Genomic DNA, 19,859 nt, shown 5'->3' on the forward strand with positions numbered 1-19,859 from the left:
GCTTCGCGCCTGCCGTTTGGTCCCTCCGGTTGTCTGTCATGAGGAAGGGTCCAATCCGGACCCTTCCTCATCCCGGACACATCCCGCCCCAGAACCCCTTACTGTTTTATTTAGTCCGTGGCGCCCGCGGCGCCACGGGCGGTGTACAGATATATATATATATATATATATATATATATATATATATATATATATATATATATATATATATATATATATATATATATACACCATTATATATATACCATTGTCATTTCAAGATCTGTGTCCAGGAATGTGATTTTGTCTGTAGAAGTTTTCACATAGCCTGCATATTCAGCTCATCAAAATTGATATATTGCTGCTTGCGGTTGAAACATGTGGAGGCTGAATCTTGAAACAGTTGATTGTGTTAAATTAGTTATTACAAAATAACCATAGAGGACTAATTCCCAAATTCATCTCAGCCCAGCTCTCATTACATTAGATTAGATCTAATGCCCCACCCTGAACAAGGAGGGATTACTAGAGATTATGGTCGCCATTGTGATTGTTATTTTAATGGAGATTTTATTGGGGTTTTATTGTTTTAGAATTCTATGTGTAAACCGTCGTGAGGCTACGGCAAGCGGTGGTATAGAAATCAAATAATAAATAAATAAATAAATAAATAAATAAATAAATAAATAAATAAATAAATAAATAAATAAATAAATAAATAAATAAATAATGGTAAAATAAAAACCAAAAAAATCTTTAAAATAAGGATGGAAAAAAGGGAAAAATTAAGAATTTATTATGGAGAAAGCTCTAGAATATTTACACCATAGAGTTGGAAGGGGCCATGCAGGCCATCTAGTCTAACCCCCTGCTCAATGCAGGATCATTCTGAAGCATCCATGATGTGTAGCTGTCCAGTCTCTGCATAAAGTCCACCAGTGAGAAGGAGCTCCCTGCCACCTTAGGCAGCTGATTCCACTAAAGCAGTGGTCCCCAACCACCGGGCCGCAGCCCGGTGCCGGGCCTCGAAGTCCCTGGCACTGGGCTGCGGCTCTCTCTCCCTGCTCCCCCACAGTAAAAAACTTCCCAGGCTGCAAGCTTGCGGCCCGGCAAGCTTCTTACTGTGGGAGGGGGGGAGAGGGAAGTGTATGCGGCATGCACGGCCGAAATCGCACGTGCACGGCACTTTCATGCATGCGTGAAAGTGCCGTGTGTAAGCTATTTCGGCCGCGCATGGTGCATGCATGCATGCGCAGCCCAGCCACACATGCACAATGCATGTGTGCAGCTGCACATGCACAATGCGCGGCCGCTCCCTGCTGCCGCCGGTCCCCAGCCTCAAAAAGGTTGGGGACCACTGCACTAAAGAACCAAAATTCATTTCCAGTCATGCTGGAGAAGGACAGAAAGATTAGTGCTTTAGTTTGCATCTATGATTTTACCTGCACATGATTAAGTTGGCTGCAAAACAGTTTTGGGCTGATTTGTGTGGCTAGTCAGTGACTGTTCCCCCCCCCCTCCTGAAATGTCCTTAAATGGTGAGAGTTTGTTATAAAACCCACTTTTGAGTTAATGACATTTACAACTGTTCTGGGTACCCTTTAAATAATAATCACTCTATCGTCAATTGTCAATTTTAGATAGGATATCACCTTATTGTTTAAGTCCATTTGGGTAGGCAGTTGGCAAGCTCACTTTCATATTATCAACCAATAGTGGCAATTATATGACTTCACACAGAGCAGCACAGTTGTTCAAATATAACCCCTTATCCCAAAGCATACTTCTGTTATTGACTTCATTCCATACTACACACTACTCTGTATTTTGTTTCCTTTCTTTCTTGCTTGGTACTCTTGATATGTGTTTCTTTCCCTTTTGTGTTCTTCTCTTTCTGTTGATATTTTAAAAGCTCATTTGGTCTCAGATCTGCATTTTATTGCCCATGGTTCTCTGTAAATTATCGCTTAAATTGACTGAAATAATACTCAAAATAATGGAACAGCATTTGTGAATGATTCAAGAAGAAATACATCCCCATTTTACTCTGTGTGAGAGAGTGGGGGAGAACTCTCACCTGGTGGAATGCTCTGCTGAGAGAGTTCAGGGCATGTGGGACCTTAACCAGTTCCGCAGAGCTGTTTCACCAGGCCTATGGTCAAGACCCTGACAGACCACCAAGAAATGCTGACCTTACAGCCATAAACTGAGAGATTTGCCCTCTAAGTTGCTGACTCCTCCCCCCTAACCTAAACTAGTTGACGGGCAATAAAAATATTTATTTAATTATTTTAAAAGCCTGCTTTGGGATGAACTTCTGAGAATTTGGGGGAGTTTGAGAACAGATAGTGAGTATCACAGTAGAGTGGAGTGGTCAATCACCAAATGTAGGGAGTTTCAAGACACCATTAAGATATTCCAAGTCAAGGGTCATTCTATGATGGAGACAACTATTTTCAAATGTGTGTTACCTGAAAAGAGAATGGTGATAAACTCGAGAAAAGCATTTGCTCTCTGCTTTGGAGATGAGATGCTTTGGGTAAGATACAAGTGAGCATGGAAAATGATTTTTTTTTGTTCTATTTTATTTTGGCTCCATCATGAATGAAACCTACATCGAAACTGAGCATATGTCTTATTCCTCCCAGTGCTGACATTTTATGCACAACTTTGGATCAATTCTCAACATGGTTTTCAATCAGATATTATATGTGGCCAATATGAGGAAACAAGCTATTTTCTTCCTAATTTTCACTGAAGAACATATTAAGTAGGTGTCCACTGGATTGCAGCATCCATTAAATATTATAGATAGAAGTCTATCTTTAGTGTTTGTTTATGCACGTTAAAAAAACATGGTGATGGTGCTTATGAAAAGAAAAATGCAATTAATTGCTTAATTATTGTGTGGATAAAATTTTGTGAATAATTCTGTTTTAAATTCCACTGATTCAGAGCTTTCTTCCCCCTTTCTCTCTCTGTGTTTCTCTCTTTCCCCTCTTATTTATATAGGCAAAGAAGAATACATTGCGACATTCAAAGGATCAGAGTATTTCTGCTATGACTTGTCCCAGAATCCTATCCAGAGCAGCAGTGATGAAATAACTCTTTCCTTTAAAACTCTTCAGAGGAATGGACTAATGCTTCACACCGGAAAATCAGCTGATTATGTCAACCTTGCCCTGAAAAACGGAGCTGTCTCCTTGGTTATTAATTTGGGCTCAGGGGCCTTTGAAGCACTGGTGGAACCTGTGAATGGGAAATTTAATGACAATGCCTGGCATGATGTCAAAGTAACCAGGAATCTGCGTCAGGTAACAGTACAATGGATACAGCAATAACTGACTTTGCTTCCACCACAGCTAAGTGTTTGGTGATCTTGTAATTAGAACAACATGTCATTGAGTGTTTAGCAGACCTTTGAAATGTAGCGTTCTACATGTTACCAAAAGATGAGTCATTCCAACCACTCATGAGCACAGGCACACCTAGAAAGCTGGAGTAGTTCAGGGTTGCTTTGAACTGCCTATTGACTGTCATCATAGTGAACAAGAGTCCAGGCAGTCTTTTCTTATGGAACCATTTGTAGTATGTGTGTTTCTGTTGTTGAAACTCAGTTGCTGTTTTTCAATCTGTTGGAATCACGAGTTTTAATGAATAAATCCTAGGTGGAAAATAATAATAAATAACCATTTATATCTAATAAACTAATAAACTAATAACAGAAATATAGATAGAAAAGATCCATCATATATCCACAGGCATAAATATATTTGTAGGAGCAGAATGACTTATGCTCTCTCTGTCTCCTGCGGAGGTATGTACTGCAGCATGCCGGCCATTACTTACAACAGCCCCCTGCTCAACATTCTCTTGTTCACCCTAGGACCACCTCCTGCAACAGACTGATGTTGGGGCTAGAATAGTTCACCCCTGTCTCTTGGATCATGACCCTGGTCCACTGTAGGGGTTGAAAGACACAGAGAAGAACCACCCCAGGAGATAGCGGCCAAATATCTCCATTTTCTGCTCCTGATCCTTGCTCCCATCCTCTGATTCCAAAAGTGCTGGGCAAGGTTAAAGAAAACTTAGGGAAATCTGATAACATTATTTTCCTGTATAACACATATTTTGGTTCCTATTGTTTTCTTTTTCACTGTCAATTGGAACTCTTACAGTGGAATCCCGAGAATACCTTCCTAGCAGCCATAAGTAGTCATCTTAGTATGCAACGGAGCAGCTAGAATTTGTCCAACAGCGTCTTGGAGACCAATAAGATTTTGAGTGTGTGAGATTTTAGGAGTCAAAGAAAATCTGATAAAGGGAAATCTGAAGTTTTGACTCTACAAAACGTATGCCCTGAAAATTTTTTGTTGGTCTCTAGGGTGGACTCGAACCTAGCTGTTTCCTGAGAATTCCATTGAATAGAGTTTAGACTTCTAATCATACCTGCTTAGTGAAATCCCAAACAGGTCTACTCAAACTGCAAATAGTGTTTTATGTCTTAAAGCTGAAATCATGCATGGAGTTACTCCTACCAAAAACCAACTGAACTCAGTGACAGTTAGTGATGTCTAAATAATGCAAGTTTGTTCCAGTATTTGAAAGTAATGTTTTTTTAAATGTATTTGATTTAATTTTAGAAGAGTTTTGGATTTTTAAAATCCCAATGATTATTTAGTTATTTCCTCAATGTTTACCTCAAACTTTTTTTAATAGTCCAATTTATTATCTATGACATCTATGATCTAGTATTTGATTGTGGGAGGGTCACATTCACTCAGCAATGAAACTTTATTGCCTCACTTAAAGGCACCAGAAATCTCATAGTTACTGCCACCTCTATAGTTGTTTCCATGCTGTTAAGACTCCTTGAAAAGGCTTTTGGTTAAAATATGCTAAATATGCTGTTAAAGGAACTGTGCAACTAGCATGTTTTACTTGGGCTTAACCAGTATGGAAGCAACCATGGAGGATGCAGCACCCATAACACTTGTTTGGTAGCTTCTAGCATCATAACAGTGCAAAGTACTTCCTTTTATAATCCTTTAAGTGTTTGAAGTAAAAGGAAGCTTGCAGGGAGGGAGAGGCACAGACTCCCAGATCTAAAATGGTGGGTAACTGCTGCAAATCCTTTCCGTTGCACGACTTGAGCTGCAAGAAGAGGCAGTGCAAGTCATTCATGTGTCCTCTTTTCTGGAAGCCACCCTTTCTTCACAGAGTTGTCACATGGAAAAATAAATATATAATACCTTGTATAATGAAAATTAGTATTAAGGATGGTAAAAGCAATCCTACCTGTACAAAATGGCTTCTCTTATGCCACTGTGTGTGAAGTAAGTAGAACACACTGTACTTCGCATGTCAACAGCAACAGAAATGGGAGTAAGACAGCAGATAACCCACTTTCTAGATTTGCCTTTGCTCATCCAAAACTGTTTAAAAATCCAACAGGGTTAAAAAAATACGGGCTGGGAGCAAGATTTCTAGATGTACTAGAAGGTGCATGATCAGAGAGGCAGCTAAAGAAATCCATTCTACTCATTGTTATGTGTCAGGATATTTGCTTTGTTTCATTGCAGTAAACTGTGATCCTAAAGTCCATCAATATGACCGAAAGAAGTTTTGGAGTTGAGAAGGAGTCCTTGTGTGCTGAGGAAAAAAAATTGAGTACTAGTGGATTCCTACTGATTTGCTGGGGAACAAGTTTTGGGAGGGCTGGGGATCAGGAGAAGCAGTGGTCAGCTGATGAGCTTTAGGCAATCCAACCCCAAGAGTCATTTTGAATGTCTGTCAGAAGCATTCAGTTGGAGCAGAATGAGAGGAATGTGGTCGTATGTCTGTTTCTGTCCAGTGGAGAGCTGAAATCAGTTCTATAATATCTATATACCTCTATCGATCTCTATATAAATATAATTGCAGGCAAAAACAACAACAACAACTGCTGTTACCTCTGTGGAGGCATATCTGTTAGTCTGCTTTTTATTTTTTCTTGTAAAATTATTTTGCCCTTTTTTCTGTGTTACTAACATGCTTAATAACTAACATGTCATTCATGGAATGTTTCATTCTACTAACCGTTACCTGAACCAAAATAATGTACTAACATTGGTAGTGACCATCATATTTTTTAAGTAAACGATCGTTATTCTGTTCACAAGTTTTTAATTTCCTTTCTCCCCCCTTCTCCACAAAGCACTCAGGCATTGGACACGCTATGGTAAACAAACTACATTGTTCGGTAGATATCATTCTAATTGTTTCTTATTTTGGGTTTGCCGTGTGTTTCCTTTCTTTCTTTTAACTGTAGACATCATTAACAAAAGAGGAACTGCGGTTGGTACTCTTCTGCTTACTTTTTTAACCTCCTCTTCATCCGTTGTTGATCTCCTATTTTTCTTTTTCTTTATCTGTTCCTGTCCAATTCTCTCTCTCTCTTCTTTTTTTTTAATACTCACATGTAGAGGGGCATCGTTAACATTTTGCATCAAAAGCTGTGGTTAACTAACAAGGGATTAAGCTGGCCTAACTTGCCGCCAGTCTAGCTGGCGTTCTAACCATTCATAATGCATGGCATGCGGGCACAGATGGGAATGCCAGAAATGCCTCATTCACCCATCGTTACTTCATCTCCATGCTCTTTGGTTCTCTTCATTCCTTTCTCTTCCTCCTTCTTTGAGACTTGCTTCCCCTGCATGCGCACATCAGAGTGTGCTGCCACCACTTGGGTGTTATTTGCTGGTTTCTCTCTCTATCTCTCTCTTTCTTTCTGCTTTGGCATGGGATTTAAGCTCTTGCATGGACAATGGCTGCTGTATATATATATATATGGTGCAAATAGTGATGGTGCTGCTGGTAATACGCTTGTGCCTTTTTTCTGTTATCAAGGTGCACGTTTTTTTATTAGTCAATTACAGACTTTACTGAACTTACTAATATGTAACACCAGCTAAACTAACCTAGGAAGCATTCTACTAACACCATTTTTGTGTCTGCTAAATAACCTTTTGAGTTGCTAATAGGGACTGCTGACACTAGCTCAACAATAAGACAACTCTTTTAACTAGTTAGAGCTCCTAGGGATAGCTGGCTAGAATCCAAGACTAAACCTCAAACAGACATGAAAATGGGCTCCGCCTTAGGTCTCCAAAAAAAACAAAAACACGAAATAAAATAATAATAAAAACCAGGCATATCCCAGGACAGCAGTATGTAGGTCTGAGTATAGCGTGTCCTTTCCCTGTGCTTTGTTATCTAGGTGACAATATCAGTGGATGGAATTCTGACCACGACGGGCTACACACAAGAAGACTACACCATGTTGGGCTCCGATGACTTTTTCTATGTTGGCGGCAGTCCTAGCACAGCAGACTTGCCAGGGTCACCAGTCAGTAACAACTTTATGGGCTGTCTGAAAGAGGTAAATAATGTCATCGCCATATATATCATCTCATTATGAATTCTAGAGATTGGCAAAGTCCAAGATCTCATTACCCCCACTTAGCCTTTTTGGTGGGGGTGGGGGTGAACTGAATTTTCAGTTGTTATTCTGTACCCATTGAAGAAACTTCTGACATTTGAGTTATAAACAGTGTTGTGAACATGCCCAACATTTGTCCTTACCACCACATCCTTTGCTCATTTCTAAAATGTCTTGAGTGATCAATTGTATAAAAAGTACCTTTGATTCTTCTGCCTTTGGGAGCTATGCCACAGAGGTGTAAAGATTTGTCACTGTGGTTTTAAACCTGGATTCTTTGAAAACTTTTCATATTGTTAAGAGCTTTATTATAAATGTAGCCCCCTTAAGGGATTTGTTTAGATTATGATGGAAGTGTTAATCAGTTTTAAATTATATAAAATTATGATCTATTTTAATGACTGCTGGAAACAGAATACTGGAGTCGTAATACAGGTGTTCCCCTTTTGTTGAGGAGTAGAACTCTTGCACTGAATGAAAGTTAAAGTTTGGAACAGCAGTATAGTTTGTCCATGATAATGTGAAGTTGTATATTGTGTAGACAGAGCTGTCTTCTGACAAGACTTTATCATCCAGTTCATTTGGAAACTTCATGAAAGCAGTTAACGTCCTCATTAAGAATTGCACAATATTTTAGTTTGTACCAAAGTGTACATGATTAGAATGGGACAACTTCTATAATGTGATGCATAATTAGTATATGGAAATTATTATCATTCAAAATGTGGTGGGCATTGTTATATTTTAGGATCTGCAGTTAAAGAATACCAGTATGATGACTTAGCCTTAGAACAAGAAGTAGAACAGCAGTCTCTAAGCCTCCTTCTAGGTCAAGCAAAGATCATGTGATCTTAGGGCATATCCACAAATTAACAATTATCACTGTAAAATATAAGGCAATGTTTCAATCCCTGTAACTGCTAGCAATTTGAAAGTATTAGATTGTTTAGCTAACTAGAGCTGAGGAGCAGGATAGTCTGAATATGATATGCTGGAAGCCATCAGCCAAGGGAAGCTGACCCTATCACAGCCTATTGGACTTCCCAGTGACATCTGATTGGCTGCCAATAAAAGTGCTGAACATATGTGACCCCTTGATATGGTTATTTTTCTCATGTCAGGTTTTAAAACACAAGAATGTATTAGAGTTTTACATCTATTTCTTTAAATCAAAACATGACACCCAGCTAAGAAGGGCAGAAGGTGTCACCATGTTAGCCAAAATTGATAGCTTTTGTCAGCATTAATAAGCACTTAAAATGTTTCTATTTCCACTAGTATTTAGTTCACTTGCCTGCCAATCATTGTTCCTTGTACAGAAAAATCAGTCTCATACAAAAGTTGACAGTTATGGTGGTGAGGTAATATTCTAAAGTGTCAGTGCCCCCCCTCCCAAACTGATCAAAAGTAATCTCTGAACAAAAAGTATTGGAGAAAAAGTAAAAATGTTGTGGCTAAAATGCTCTCGTTTTTGTATGAGGAGGGGAAAGGGGGCAAATGTTCATAATACTGGGCTTGAATTTAGATCTAACTTGAAATCTTGTGTTTTGCCATACTGGTTTGTGGCCTTGAGTGCATAGCTGTAAACCTCAGTTTTTCCCCCTGTGAAATGGCAGTAATAGTAGTCCATCTCATAGAATTGTTGTGAGGAAAAATATATTTGAAAATGAAAATATGTACTTAGCTGGTCACAAATGCCACTATAGCTGGAGGTCTAGAAAAAACATTCTACATTGGGGGCTTTTCAGCTTCCCTTGTGTGCCCCTCCGTCTTTATGGGATTCTAGGGAACCAAGTTGTGTCAGCCCCCTCCCCTTGGCTTTCATAGGATGCTTGATTGCTATGCCCAGGGTCATCATTTGAATTAAAAGCAACTACATTACTTTCATTAGCCAGTGGAATTCCTCCTTCTTCCCCTATTCCCTTCCTGTTTAGTTTTTTTTTTATGTTCTGTATTTTTTCACTTCCTTCATTCTTCTTGATCAATACCCCAGTGATGACAAGTAGGATAGATTTACTTTTGGAAATATTTATTCTGTAAACCTTGGTCAGTTTCAGTTTTAGTAAGAATCCAAATGGGAACCTTCAAGGACTTGCGAGAAGCAATTTCCCCTCCCCCACTATTTCCTCTTTCCTTTTCCTGAAAGCTCCCATGGCCTTTCTGTTTTTCCTGCTTCCTTCTCTCCTTCTAGGATATTTCTTTGACTCACAATTGATCTCCCAATAATAAAGATCAGTCCCCCTTTGGGTTGCCAGCTGCAAGTTGCAGGCAGAGCCCTGGAAGGTTCCAACCTCCTAATCTCTAGGAATTTAATAATCTGGAGTTGGCAACTCTATCTCTTTCCTGCCCAACAGCAAAGCTACCTTTATCTGCCCCTCTATCTTAAGATGTCCCTTCCCCAAGAAAACTGTGACCCAATTGTGTGGTGCCAGGCCCAGCTGCATGGTAGAAAACTCTCAAGGACTTGTGGGGGGATGACCCTATTTTGCCTGTATCTCTCTCCCCAGACTATTTCTTCTTTTCCCTCCTCATAGCATATCTTTTCTCCTTTGCCTCCCCATTCTCTTTTTCTCAGCCATTCAGCAACCTGCTTTTTATTTGCCCCCCATATTCAGCTATGTTTATTATTTATTTGTCATGTATACCCCAGTCAACCTCCCCTTCATTGGATCTGTTGCATGTATAAAGTGCCATCAAGGGGATTATGATGTCCTCAGCATGGCAACCATGTAATTCCTTGATGGTTTCCCATAAGGTGACCAGAATTTTGGGGCTGGATGGTGGGAAGCGCTGCCACTGCAGCCGCCACGGCGAGGTGCGTGTGGAGGCGGCAGCGTGGTGTGTTTGGCGGTAGTGGCACAGTGCGTGTGGCAGCAACAGGATGTGTGCGGTGGCGGTGGGGGGGCAGCCTCCCTCCCTCTCTGGCCTCACCTCGCTTCCCACGCGCCACTCCATTGAGCCTCCCGCGCACCTTTTGTGCACCTGCATGGTGTCGGGTCTGGCTGGCCACTGGAAGGACAACTTGAGGACCCGGGCAGGACACGGGGCAAAGACCAGGGAAGCAGCTGTGTCCCGGGATTTTTGGGACAGATGGGCAGTTTAGTTTCCCTTCCAAATACTAACCCTGCTTAGCTTCTGAGATCTCATGAGATCAGCCTAGCCTGGGTCATCTAAGAAACCAGGTTTTTAAAGTGCTGTTGGATGCAAGTCTTCATAATTTTGTCCCATGCATTTTGGTCTTTTGAAAATAGATTAGGTTTTTTTTTTTAATGTTCAAGGCTGCTAATCACATGTTTTCAGGAAACAGCAATCAAACCAAGTGCTTGAACATTCTTGCTAAATGCTACTGTGCAACGTCTGTATAACCCATCAAGAATTATTAGCGATAATAACTATGGAATTTATACTACAGACAGTAAGTCAGTATATATACACAGTAAAATGTCAGTGCTCCTTGCATTAAATGCTGAAAGAAAAAAAGCCTGCCTCAGTATTTCTTCCCTTATTTCTACTGTTCCCAACAATCCTCATTAGGTTTCAAGATAAATTCAATAGACTAGAGTCCTATTTGGCCCACAAAGATAAGCTTTGCTAGTAAACCATGGTCTTTCTGAAGTACAGAAGTTTCCTTGAGATTAGGATCTATTTTCACCTTGGAGTTACAACAAAATTCTATCTTTTGACTACATCCTTTTGCTTTCCATCAATGTAATCATTGGGGAAAACAGGGATACTTAATGTGGAAAATGAAAAGCATTAGAAGTCTCTGATTAGCTATTCTAAGGTGCTCCCGTTAAAGTAACTTTTTAGCAAGATAAAACCGATGGAACTGAAATCCTATTAAAATTAGTCTCACCTCCTTCATTCTCTTCCATCAATTTCCCAGTGACAATAGGGATGAAAGAGTTCATCTCATAAATATTTATCTAGAACTTAACTAATACTTCCTGTCAACTGGCTCTTTCTGTACAATACATCTAGTTTAGCACTGTTTCACAGAGACAGATCTATCAATTTTTTTAAGAAGTATATCCTTATGTCATCTACTCTGTAATATCAAATATTCTTGTCCAAAAGTGTGAATTAAATAGGATATCTTTAAAATTCCATAGAAAGATTATCCTATTTTACTGAAGACTGTCAGACTTTTATCCATCAGAAAAAAATATTTATCTTCTAAATTTAATCTTCTGGTGTAGAGTTATTTTTCTCTCTCCTTATCCCCTTTATGAGTAGATGTTGAACTTCGTTTCCTTTTGTCTCAGAAATTGCTGCTGTTTCTTCTTCAATAACATCATGGTCTTCCATCAGTTCTTTTGAACTCTTCAGAATATTCAAAACCCTCTTGGCTTTCTTTCTGTACCTCTCCAAATGAAAATACATCAGTTTATTTGATATCCCTGTCCTTTTGTACAGGGATCACATCTAGAAATAATATGACCAATGAGACAATTTTCCAGTACTGTCTTATCTGAAATGACAGATAATCTTCTTTTGCTCTTTGTTTAGAGAGAGAGAGAGAGAGAGAGAGAGAGAGAGAGAGAGAGAGAGAGAGAGGTGAAGAGGGAGAGACACCATTTTTTAAAAGAAAATAATTCCACAGTAAGAAAAATACTATAATTCTGAAACTTGGCAACTTCATTTCAGAGAACCTGAACTACCCTTTCCAATAACTTGAGGTTTAAAATTTTAGAAGATCACATCTCTGCTGTGTTTGCATTTGGAAAAGTCAGGAATACATTATTTATTCTTCTCCTAGTTGGGTTCATTCTATAATGTGTGATGATTAAAGATTTAGTGATGTGGGAGTGATATATCAGAAAGCTCCTTCATTCTACCCCATGTTGGCTGGAATGATTTATCAGAAGGTCAGACAAACTTATCTCTTTGCTGCACTACCAAAACTGGGCAGTGGAGATCTTTTATGTATGGGGAGGCCACCCTCTGAGTATACTGAGGATAACTGAAGAATTCTTATAAATGACTAGGCATTGAATTATAACAACAACAACAACAAACAAACAACTTTATTTTTATAGCACTCCCTTCCTGGTTGATTCAGCCTTCCTTTCTTTCTTGCTGTGAGTCAAGGCATATTACAAAAATGGCATTTTCTAAGACATCCAATAAGAGGTGCACCAGGACAAGAATTACAGAATTAGAAAAGAGTATAAACAAACAAGGTACAATCTGCCATAAACTGTGCAGAAGACAATGCATGGTAAACAAGATGATGCATACAATGATCATGCCAGGAAACTACAGTGCTATTTCCTTATAAAAGCATCCTGCTGAACTGTTCCATTGTACTATAGTTCTGATCCCTTTATAAAGAATATCCTTCTGAAATTTTCTGTTTTGCATATTCTACAGAAATATAGAAGCACAAGACATTAAGCCTGCTATAGTCCAAAGACAGCGGGTGCTAGGAAGGTGGGTGGGTGGCAGGGTAGAAGGAAGGGAGAAATAGAGGCAAAGAGAAAGGAAGGAAGGAAGGAAGGAAGGAAGGAAGGAAGGAAGGAAGGAAGGAAGGAAGGAAGGAAGGAAGGAAGGAAGGAAGGAAGGAAGGGATGAAGAGAGAAAGAGACGAAGGAACAGGGAGTGAGTAAGAGTGAGGAAGGAATGAAGGAGGTAGAAAGGAAGGGAGGAGGCAGGGAACATTGGGAGTAAGGAAGGGAAGGGGTGAGGTTCAGGAAGAGGTAGGCTTGGGAGGGGGGAGTAGCGATGGGTGGGGGGGTGGCTGGTTGTGGGCAGGCAAGGGGCAGCATGTGGGGGGGGTTGGAGAAGGCGGGAGGGCATGCAGCAGGCAGCCCCCCTGGGGGTGCGGCGCACCGGGGAGCGACCGTGGCGGACCTACCGCACTGTGAGCACTGTCGTCCGGTTGGCTGGCAGGCGTAGCAGGAAGCAGCAGGTGTGGCGGGCAGCGGCAGGAACGGCAGGGTGGGGAGGGGTCAAGGGCGGGGTGGGTGTCAGGATGATGGGGTGTGGGACGATGGAGGCGTGGGAGTCAGGGGCTGTGCAGTTGTGTCTGCTTTGGGGGGGCAGGGCGCATCGTCAGGGCGGCGCAGCGTTGGCAGCGGGCGCCGGGGATGGCCTGCAAAGCAGGCAAAGTGGTTGTAGGGAAGCAGGGGCATGGGTGCGCGGGCTCGGTCCGGCGCAGAGTTGTCCACGGGCGGAAGGGAGGGGCTGGGAAGCAAGTGAAGCGGGGCGAGCGAAGCAGGCAAGGTGAGAGGGTGATGTTGGGGGCTTAGAATAGGGGGCGGTGGTAGAGAAGCCAGCACGGGGGGGGCAGAGGTGAGGGGGGATGGGTGGGGGTTGGAAGAGCAGTGGGGAGGTGGGCCAGGCGTGGGGGGCAAGCGGTGGCAGAGGCGAGGCTGGATGGGGAGGGCGTGGGAGAGCGGTGGTTGCCGGAGAACGCAGGGCGGGCAAGCAGCGGTGGGGGACAGGAGGAAGGGTGGTGGGTGAAAAGAAGGGGGTTGGAGAAGGCGTGCTGGGGCAGGAGTGGTGGAGGGCAGCGGGGATGGTGTAGGGTCTGGGGAGAGGACGCAGGGGAGAAGGTGGGGCGGGGAAGCAGGGTCGGAGGGGGGTAGGTCAGCGTTGGGGGGAGTGTGTTGGGGAGGGGTGTTAAGGAGTGTGGGGGAGGTGAGGGGTGGCATAGTAGGCACGCTGCAGGCACGGCAGTCCCCGGGCCGCATGGGAGGGTAGGCTGGGCATCTGGCTACCTGGCGGGCGGGCTTGAAATGGCGTGGCGCAGGCGAAGGCAGGCAGGGTTGGGAGGCGGGCGGGTTGGGAGGCGGGCTGACCAGCAGAGGGCCCGATCGGCTGGCGCTCCAGTTGTCATTTCGGGGGCAGGAGGCGAATTGTCTCCCCTCCTCATCACAGACGGGCTCCTCCCAGGGAGTCCTTACTCTTTTATTTTTACTGCGGAGCGGTTAAAGATAGGATCCTTCCTGAGGACCACAATAAAGAATGGGTGTCATCTTACCCATTTGCACAATGGCTCCTTCACAGAAGGATTTGCTTTACAGATGAGCCAAGTTGTGATAGGGTGTAACAGGTGTGGCTTTGTTGGTGATTACTGAAAATAGTAACTGACTGGTAACCAGTGGCCTGGCTGCAAAAATAGGTATGACATGCAAGTTATGCTGGACTCCCATAGTAATGACAGTGGTTTTCTGCAATCAGATGCCACTGGTTAATAAAGATCTTAGATGCATCCTTCACTCTTCTAGTGTAACTTGTTGCTGAGATCATAAGAAGAGCCCTAGCACTGTCTGACCTATTTCAGATCAAGAAAACATTGGAGAGAGGAGGTAAGGTTGCCAGATTGGTATAGGTTCATGTTCTGGAATTCCACACTATCTAAGGTAAAGGTAAAGGTATCCCCTGTGCAAGCACCGAGTCATGTCTGACCCTTGGGATGATGCCCTCTAGTGTTTTCATGGCAAACTCAATATGGGGTGGTTTGCCAGTGCCTTCCCCAGTCATTACCGTTTACCCCCCAGCAAGCTGGGTACTCATTTTACCGACCTCGGAAGGATGGAAGGCTGAGTCAACCTTGAGCTGGCTTCTGGGATTGAACTCCCAGCCTCATGGGCAGAGCTTCAGACTGCATGTCTGCTGCCTTACCAGTCTGCGCCACAAGAGGCTCCACACTACCTAGGTGTGCATAAACCTGACTAGGGTCAAGACTCATGCGCAGAGAGTTGCCAGCCTCAAAGTGAGGCACTAACCTACACTAAACCATGAGCTAGCACTTTCTCTACTCCACCTTCCTCATGGGGTGTCTGTTATAGGGAAAGGAAGGGAAGGTGATTGTAAACTGCTTTGAGACACCTGAGGCCTGATGGGCGACTGTGGGCCATTCCCAGTTCTCACAGAGCTCTATCATAGAATCATAGAATCGTAGAGTTGGAAGGGGCCATACAGGCCATCTAGTCCAACCCCCTGCTCAACGCAGGATTAGCCCTAAGCATCCTAAAGCATCCAAGAAAAGTGTGTATCCAACCTTTGCTTGAAGACTGCCAGTGAGGGGGAGCTCACCACCTCCTTAGGCAGCCTATTCCACTGCTGAACTACTCTGACTGTGAAAAATATCTAGCCTGTATCGTTGTACTTGAAGTTTAAACCCATTACTGCGGGTCCTCTGCTCTGCAGCCAACAGAAACAGCATCCTGCCCTCCTCCAAGTGACAACCTTTCAAATACTTAAAGAGGGCTATCATGTCCCCTCTCAACCTCCTTTTCTCCAGGCTGAACATTCCCAAGTCCCTCAACCTATCTTCATAGGGCTTGGTCCCTTGGCCCCAGATCATCCTCGTCGCTCTCCTCTGTACCCTTTCAATTTTATCTACGTCCTTCTTGAAGTGAGGCCTCCAGAACTGCACACAGTACTCCAAGTGTGGTCTGACCAGTGCCGTATACAATGGGACTATGACATCTTGTGATTTTGATGTGATGCCTCTGTTGATACAGCCCAAAATGGCATTTGCCTTTTTTACCGCTGCATCACACTGCCTGCTCATGTTTAGTTTACAATCCACAAGTACCCCAAGGTCTCGTTCACACACAGTGTTACCTAGAACCGTATCCCCCATCCAGTTGGCATGCTTTTCATTTTTCTGTCCCAGATGCAGAACTTTACACTTATCTTTATTAAATTGCATCTTGTTCTCATTTGCCCATTTTTCCATTGTGTTCAGATCTCGTTGAACTCTGTCTCTATCTTCCGGAGTATTTGAAGTATCTTCCGGAGTATCAGCACCACAGCCCTCACAGGTTGTCTATTGTGGGGAGAGGAAGGGAATAGGTGTTTGTAAACTGCTTCAAGACTCCTTTGTGTAGTAAACAGTAGGGTAGTAAACAGTAAACAAAAATCCAGCTCTTCTTCTAAGGGGCAACAGTGAAAGAAGCATTTGGGCACATAATATTATACAACAGTAAAAAAAATGGAGACAGAAGGAGCACGGCAGACACCTGTGTACTGTGACTACCCCATGTGTATTAGGGCAGGGGGACATTTTGGTGTCTGTGGCCTTATTCACACAAGAATGGAAATGAGGTTGAATGCACAACTGGCAGGAATTGGTTGCCATATAATCTCCCCCTAAGAAGAGTCTCCAGTCTGTTTTTCCCTTTACATATCTGAAGACATGGCTCTGGAAAGCTCATCTGTAACAGCTATGCCAAAATTCCCAAAGGTCAGTCCTCTCCCACACTCAACGAACATTCCAAACCACAGGTTCTTGACACCTGTCTCTCCACACCCACGCCCTCATTTGTCACCATGCCGCCACAACCCCCCACACAACCCACATATTCAACCTCATGCCCCTACAGACTGGACAATGTCTCCCCTTACTCTTCCCAATGCCAAGCTCTCTCTATCTTAATCACTCTCTTCCTTTCTACCTTACTCTGTCTTTGCTATTTTCCCCCTTCCCTGCTAGTGCCCATTGTACCAGCTACAACAGACTTTAATTCTAGTCTTTAAATAGGACAGGGTCCTATTAAATAAAAGAGTAAGGCCACCTGGGGAGGAGTTAGGGCGGGCCCTGTCCAGGATAAAAACTCAGAGGGCCCAATCAGGAGCCGCGAAGCGGCTCCTGATTGGGCCCTCCGAGTGTCCATCCAGGGCCAAGCAGCCAATGGGGAGGGCGCAAAGTTCCTTACTATTGGTCCCTCACCAGGACAGACCAAAATTCCATTCACCCAGCCCAGTCTGGCTGCCAGTCTGCTCCTGACCACCAAAGGGAGAGGAGGTCAGAAGGGCTGCCAAGGGGGGTGAGAACAGAGGTTTGGACAGGCTGCGCCAGCCCTTTTCACCCCAAGGCTGTCCTAACTGTCATGTCCAACTGTAAATTGCCTCAGAACCCTGACAGAGCTGGCAGGAGGCTGCAGAGTGCTCCCCCTCCCCCCCTTCAAGCCTGCTGCGAAGGAGCCTCTGACAGCCCCTGACTGAGGGGAGGGAGGTCTTTCCAAGAGCAACGCAGGGGAGCCTGAGGGCCTTCCTTTTGAGGGGGGGACTTTCCCCTTCTGCCAAACAGTTGCCTGACAGGGAGGCCACAGAAAAGCCCCTTCTCACTTAAAATACTGCTCTGGCCAGGCCAAGCCATGTGTCTTTCTTCTTTGCAACTCTCTGCAGATTTGAGGCCACTGCACAGCGTTATTCTGCAGAGGAAGCTGGTTCTTTTGTCTCCTGTTTCATCTGCACAACAACCCTGTGCAGTAGGCCTCAGGTCTTTTAATTCAACAACAACAACCTGTGTGGGAAGCCTTAAATGTTTCTTCTCTACCACAACCCTGTCCAAAGTAGCCCTTTCTGCCTGGGGAGCTGATCTTTATACTCTGCAGGTGAGCTGTAATTCCAGGAGCTCTTCAGGCCACACCTGTAGGTTGGCTACCCCTGGGTTGGAAATATTCCTGGAGGTTTGGAGGTGGGACTTCAAAATCGTACAATGCCTCAGAGTCCAGCCTTCAAATGAGCCATTTCTGCCTGCAGTTGGTAGGGAATGGTGCAGGAGTGTCCCTCCTGGCCTATGGGTTATGGCCAGCCCTTACCAGCAACTGTTTGTATTCTGGGGCGCAGACAGGCAGACCAGCATCAGTCCTGTGAGTCTGGAAAGTGCAGGAAGATCTAAATAAATATTTACAGCCTGAAACTAAATAGAGAACAAGTAAATGTCTGGAGACACATCGTAACTGAAATAGTAACTGGCAAATAACCTTGGCCTGGCAAATAAAAAAACAGTATTAAAAACCTTACTAAGGTCAAGACTGCTGTGCACAGACAGTCTTCCTCTTAGGGTTGCCAGCTTCCCTGTGAGGCTCGCTACCCATCCTCCCTCATGGGGAGTCTGCTATGGGGAGAGAAGGGGAAGACTATTGGAAAATGCTGAGGCCTGCTGGGTCACTGCGGCCCATTCCCAGTTCTCTCAGATCTCTCACAACCCCACATACCTCACAGGTTGACTATTGTGGAGAGACAAATTGAAAGGGTGTTTGTAAACCGCTTTGAGACTCCTTTGGGTAGTAAGCAATAGGGTACAAAAATCCGTTCTTCTAAGGAGCAACCATGAAAGAAGCATGTGGACACATAACATTTTACCAACAGTGCAAATATGGGAGACAGAAGGAACAGGGTGGATACCTGTGTACTGTCACTACCCTATGTGTTTTAGGGCAGAGGAGCATTTCGGTGAATGTGGCCTAATTCACACAAGAAGGGAAATGACGCAGAACTGGGGGGAATTGGTTGCCATGTAATCTTCCCCTAAGAAGAGTCTCCAATCTGATTTTCCCTTCACATATCTGAGGACATGGCTCTGGAAAGCTCATCTGTAACCACTATGCCACAATTCCCAAAGGTCAGTCCTCTCCCACAATCAACGAACATTCCACACCACACGTTCTTGACACCCATATCTCCACACCCATGGCCTCATTTGTCACCATGCCACCACAACCTCCCACACAACACACGACAACCCCATGCCCTTACAGACAGGACAACTCCTCCCCTTCCTCTTCCCACTGCCAAGCTCTAGCGCCCGTTGTATTCTTGGAGACAACGGGCTTTGCCCCTAGTCTATACATAAAGTGAAAGTGAACCCAAGTGCACTTGTCACATGTGACAAAATTGTATTCAGGATTCTTGTAGTATTCCTATAAAATTCCATTGTAGTTTCTTGATTTTTACAGTGCTTCAGGTCAAGTTGATGCCCACACCCAGCCATCAAATTTCTCTGTATGGTGGATGAGTGAGCATGTGAGTCTATAAGTCCTGATACTAGGTGCAAAGTCTTTGTATCACTTTATCATATGGCCAGAATTGTATTCTTTTGACCATGTGCAATTTGAGAAAATGCAAAACAATTCAAAAAGGCAAGCAGTGTTTGAAGTGGGTATGTATGCGTAGCTGTGCCTGATGGGGGAAATAGCATCCACTAGGGCTATTTCAGGTAAGGAAGGAACCCTCTCCTATAAGGTTGGCAGGCCCCCACTGGGGGCAGGCAATCCCTCATCCAGGGCCTCTGTCCCCATCACTGATCAGCTGGCTGTCAGGGTACTTACAGGCAGGAAAACTACGTATTGGCTTGAATGCCAGGAACATGGTGACTTCACTTATAGCACCCACTGGAAATGAGGTCCTCAATTGCTGGTGATACAGAGATGGTCTGGTATTTGGCCAAAAACTCACTGGTAAAAATGACTTCCACCGTAGAGTTTTTTTGCCCAAAATAACAATGTGACCCGCATCATTGGCCATGTGATAACATCATGTCCAGTGCATGCTAGAAGTGACATTGCCAGCAGTGTTGGCCTAGGTATAGTTCTCCATCCCTACCCCCCTCAGTTGCCAAGGGGTATCTGGCAATGCTACACCTCTTATGTTGTGGAAC

General features: G+C 43.7%; 1 protein-coding gene across 38 annotated transcripts in view; it reads left to right on the plus strand.

The window, feature by feature from the left end:
• The window catches only part of NRXN1 (neurexin 1), a 1,166,434-nt gene that overhangs the window by 413,550 nt on the left and 733,025 nt on the right, over positions 1-19,859 (plus strand). For 22 of the 38 annotated variants that reach the window (XM_077334531.1, XM_077334465.1, XM_077334492.1 and 19 more), the window contains 3 exons: positions 2,992-3,293; positions 6,176-6,220; positions 7,238-7,399. In XM_077334531.1, coding sequence (XP_077190646.1) covers positions 2,992-3,293; positions 6,176-6,220; positions 7,238-7,399 — 509 coding nt within the window. The remainder of the gene's footprint in view (positions 1-2,991; positions 3,294-6,175; positions 6,221-7,237; positions 7,400-19,859) is intronic. The other 16 variants (XM_077334513.1, XM_077334730.1, XM_077334618.1 and 13 more) reach the window with 2 other exon arrangements.

The sequence above is a fragment of the Paroedura picta genome, chromosome 1 (assembly GCF_049243985.1).
Source record: "Paroedura picta isolate Pp20150507F chromosome 1, Ppicta_v3.0, whole genome shotgun sequence".
Taxonomy (NCBI): Eukaryota; Metazoa; Chordata; class Lepidosauria; order Squamata; family Gekkonidae; genus Paroedura; species Paroedura picta.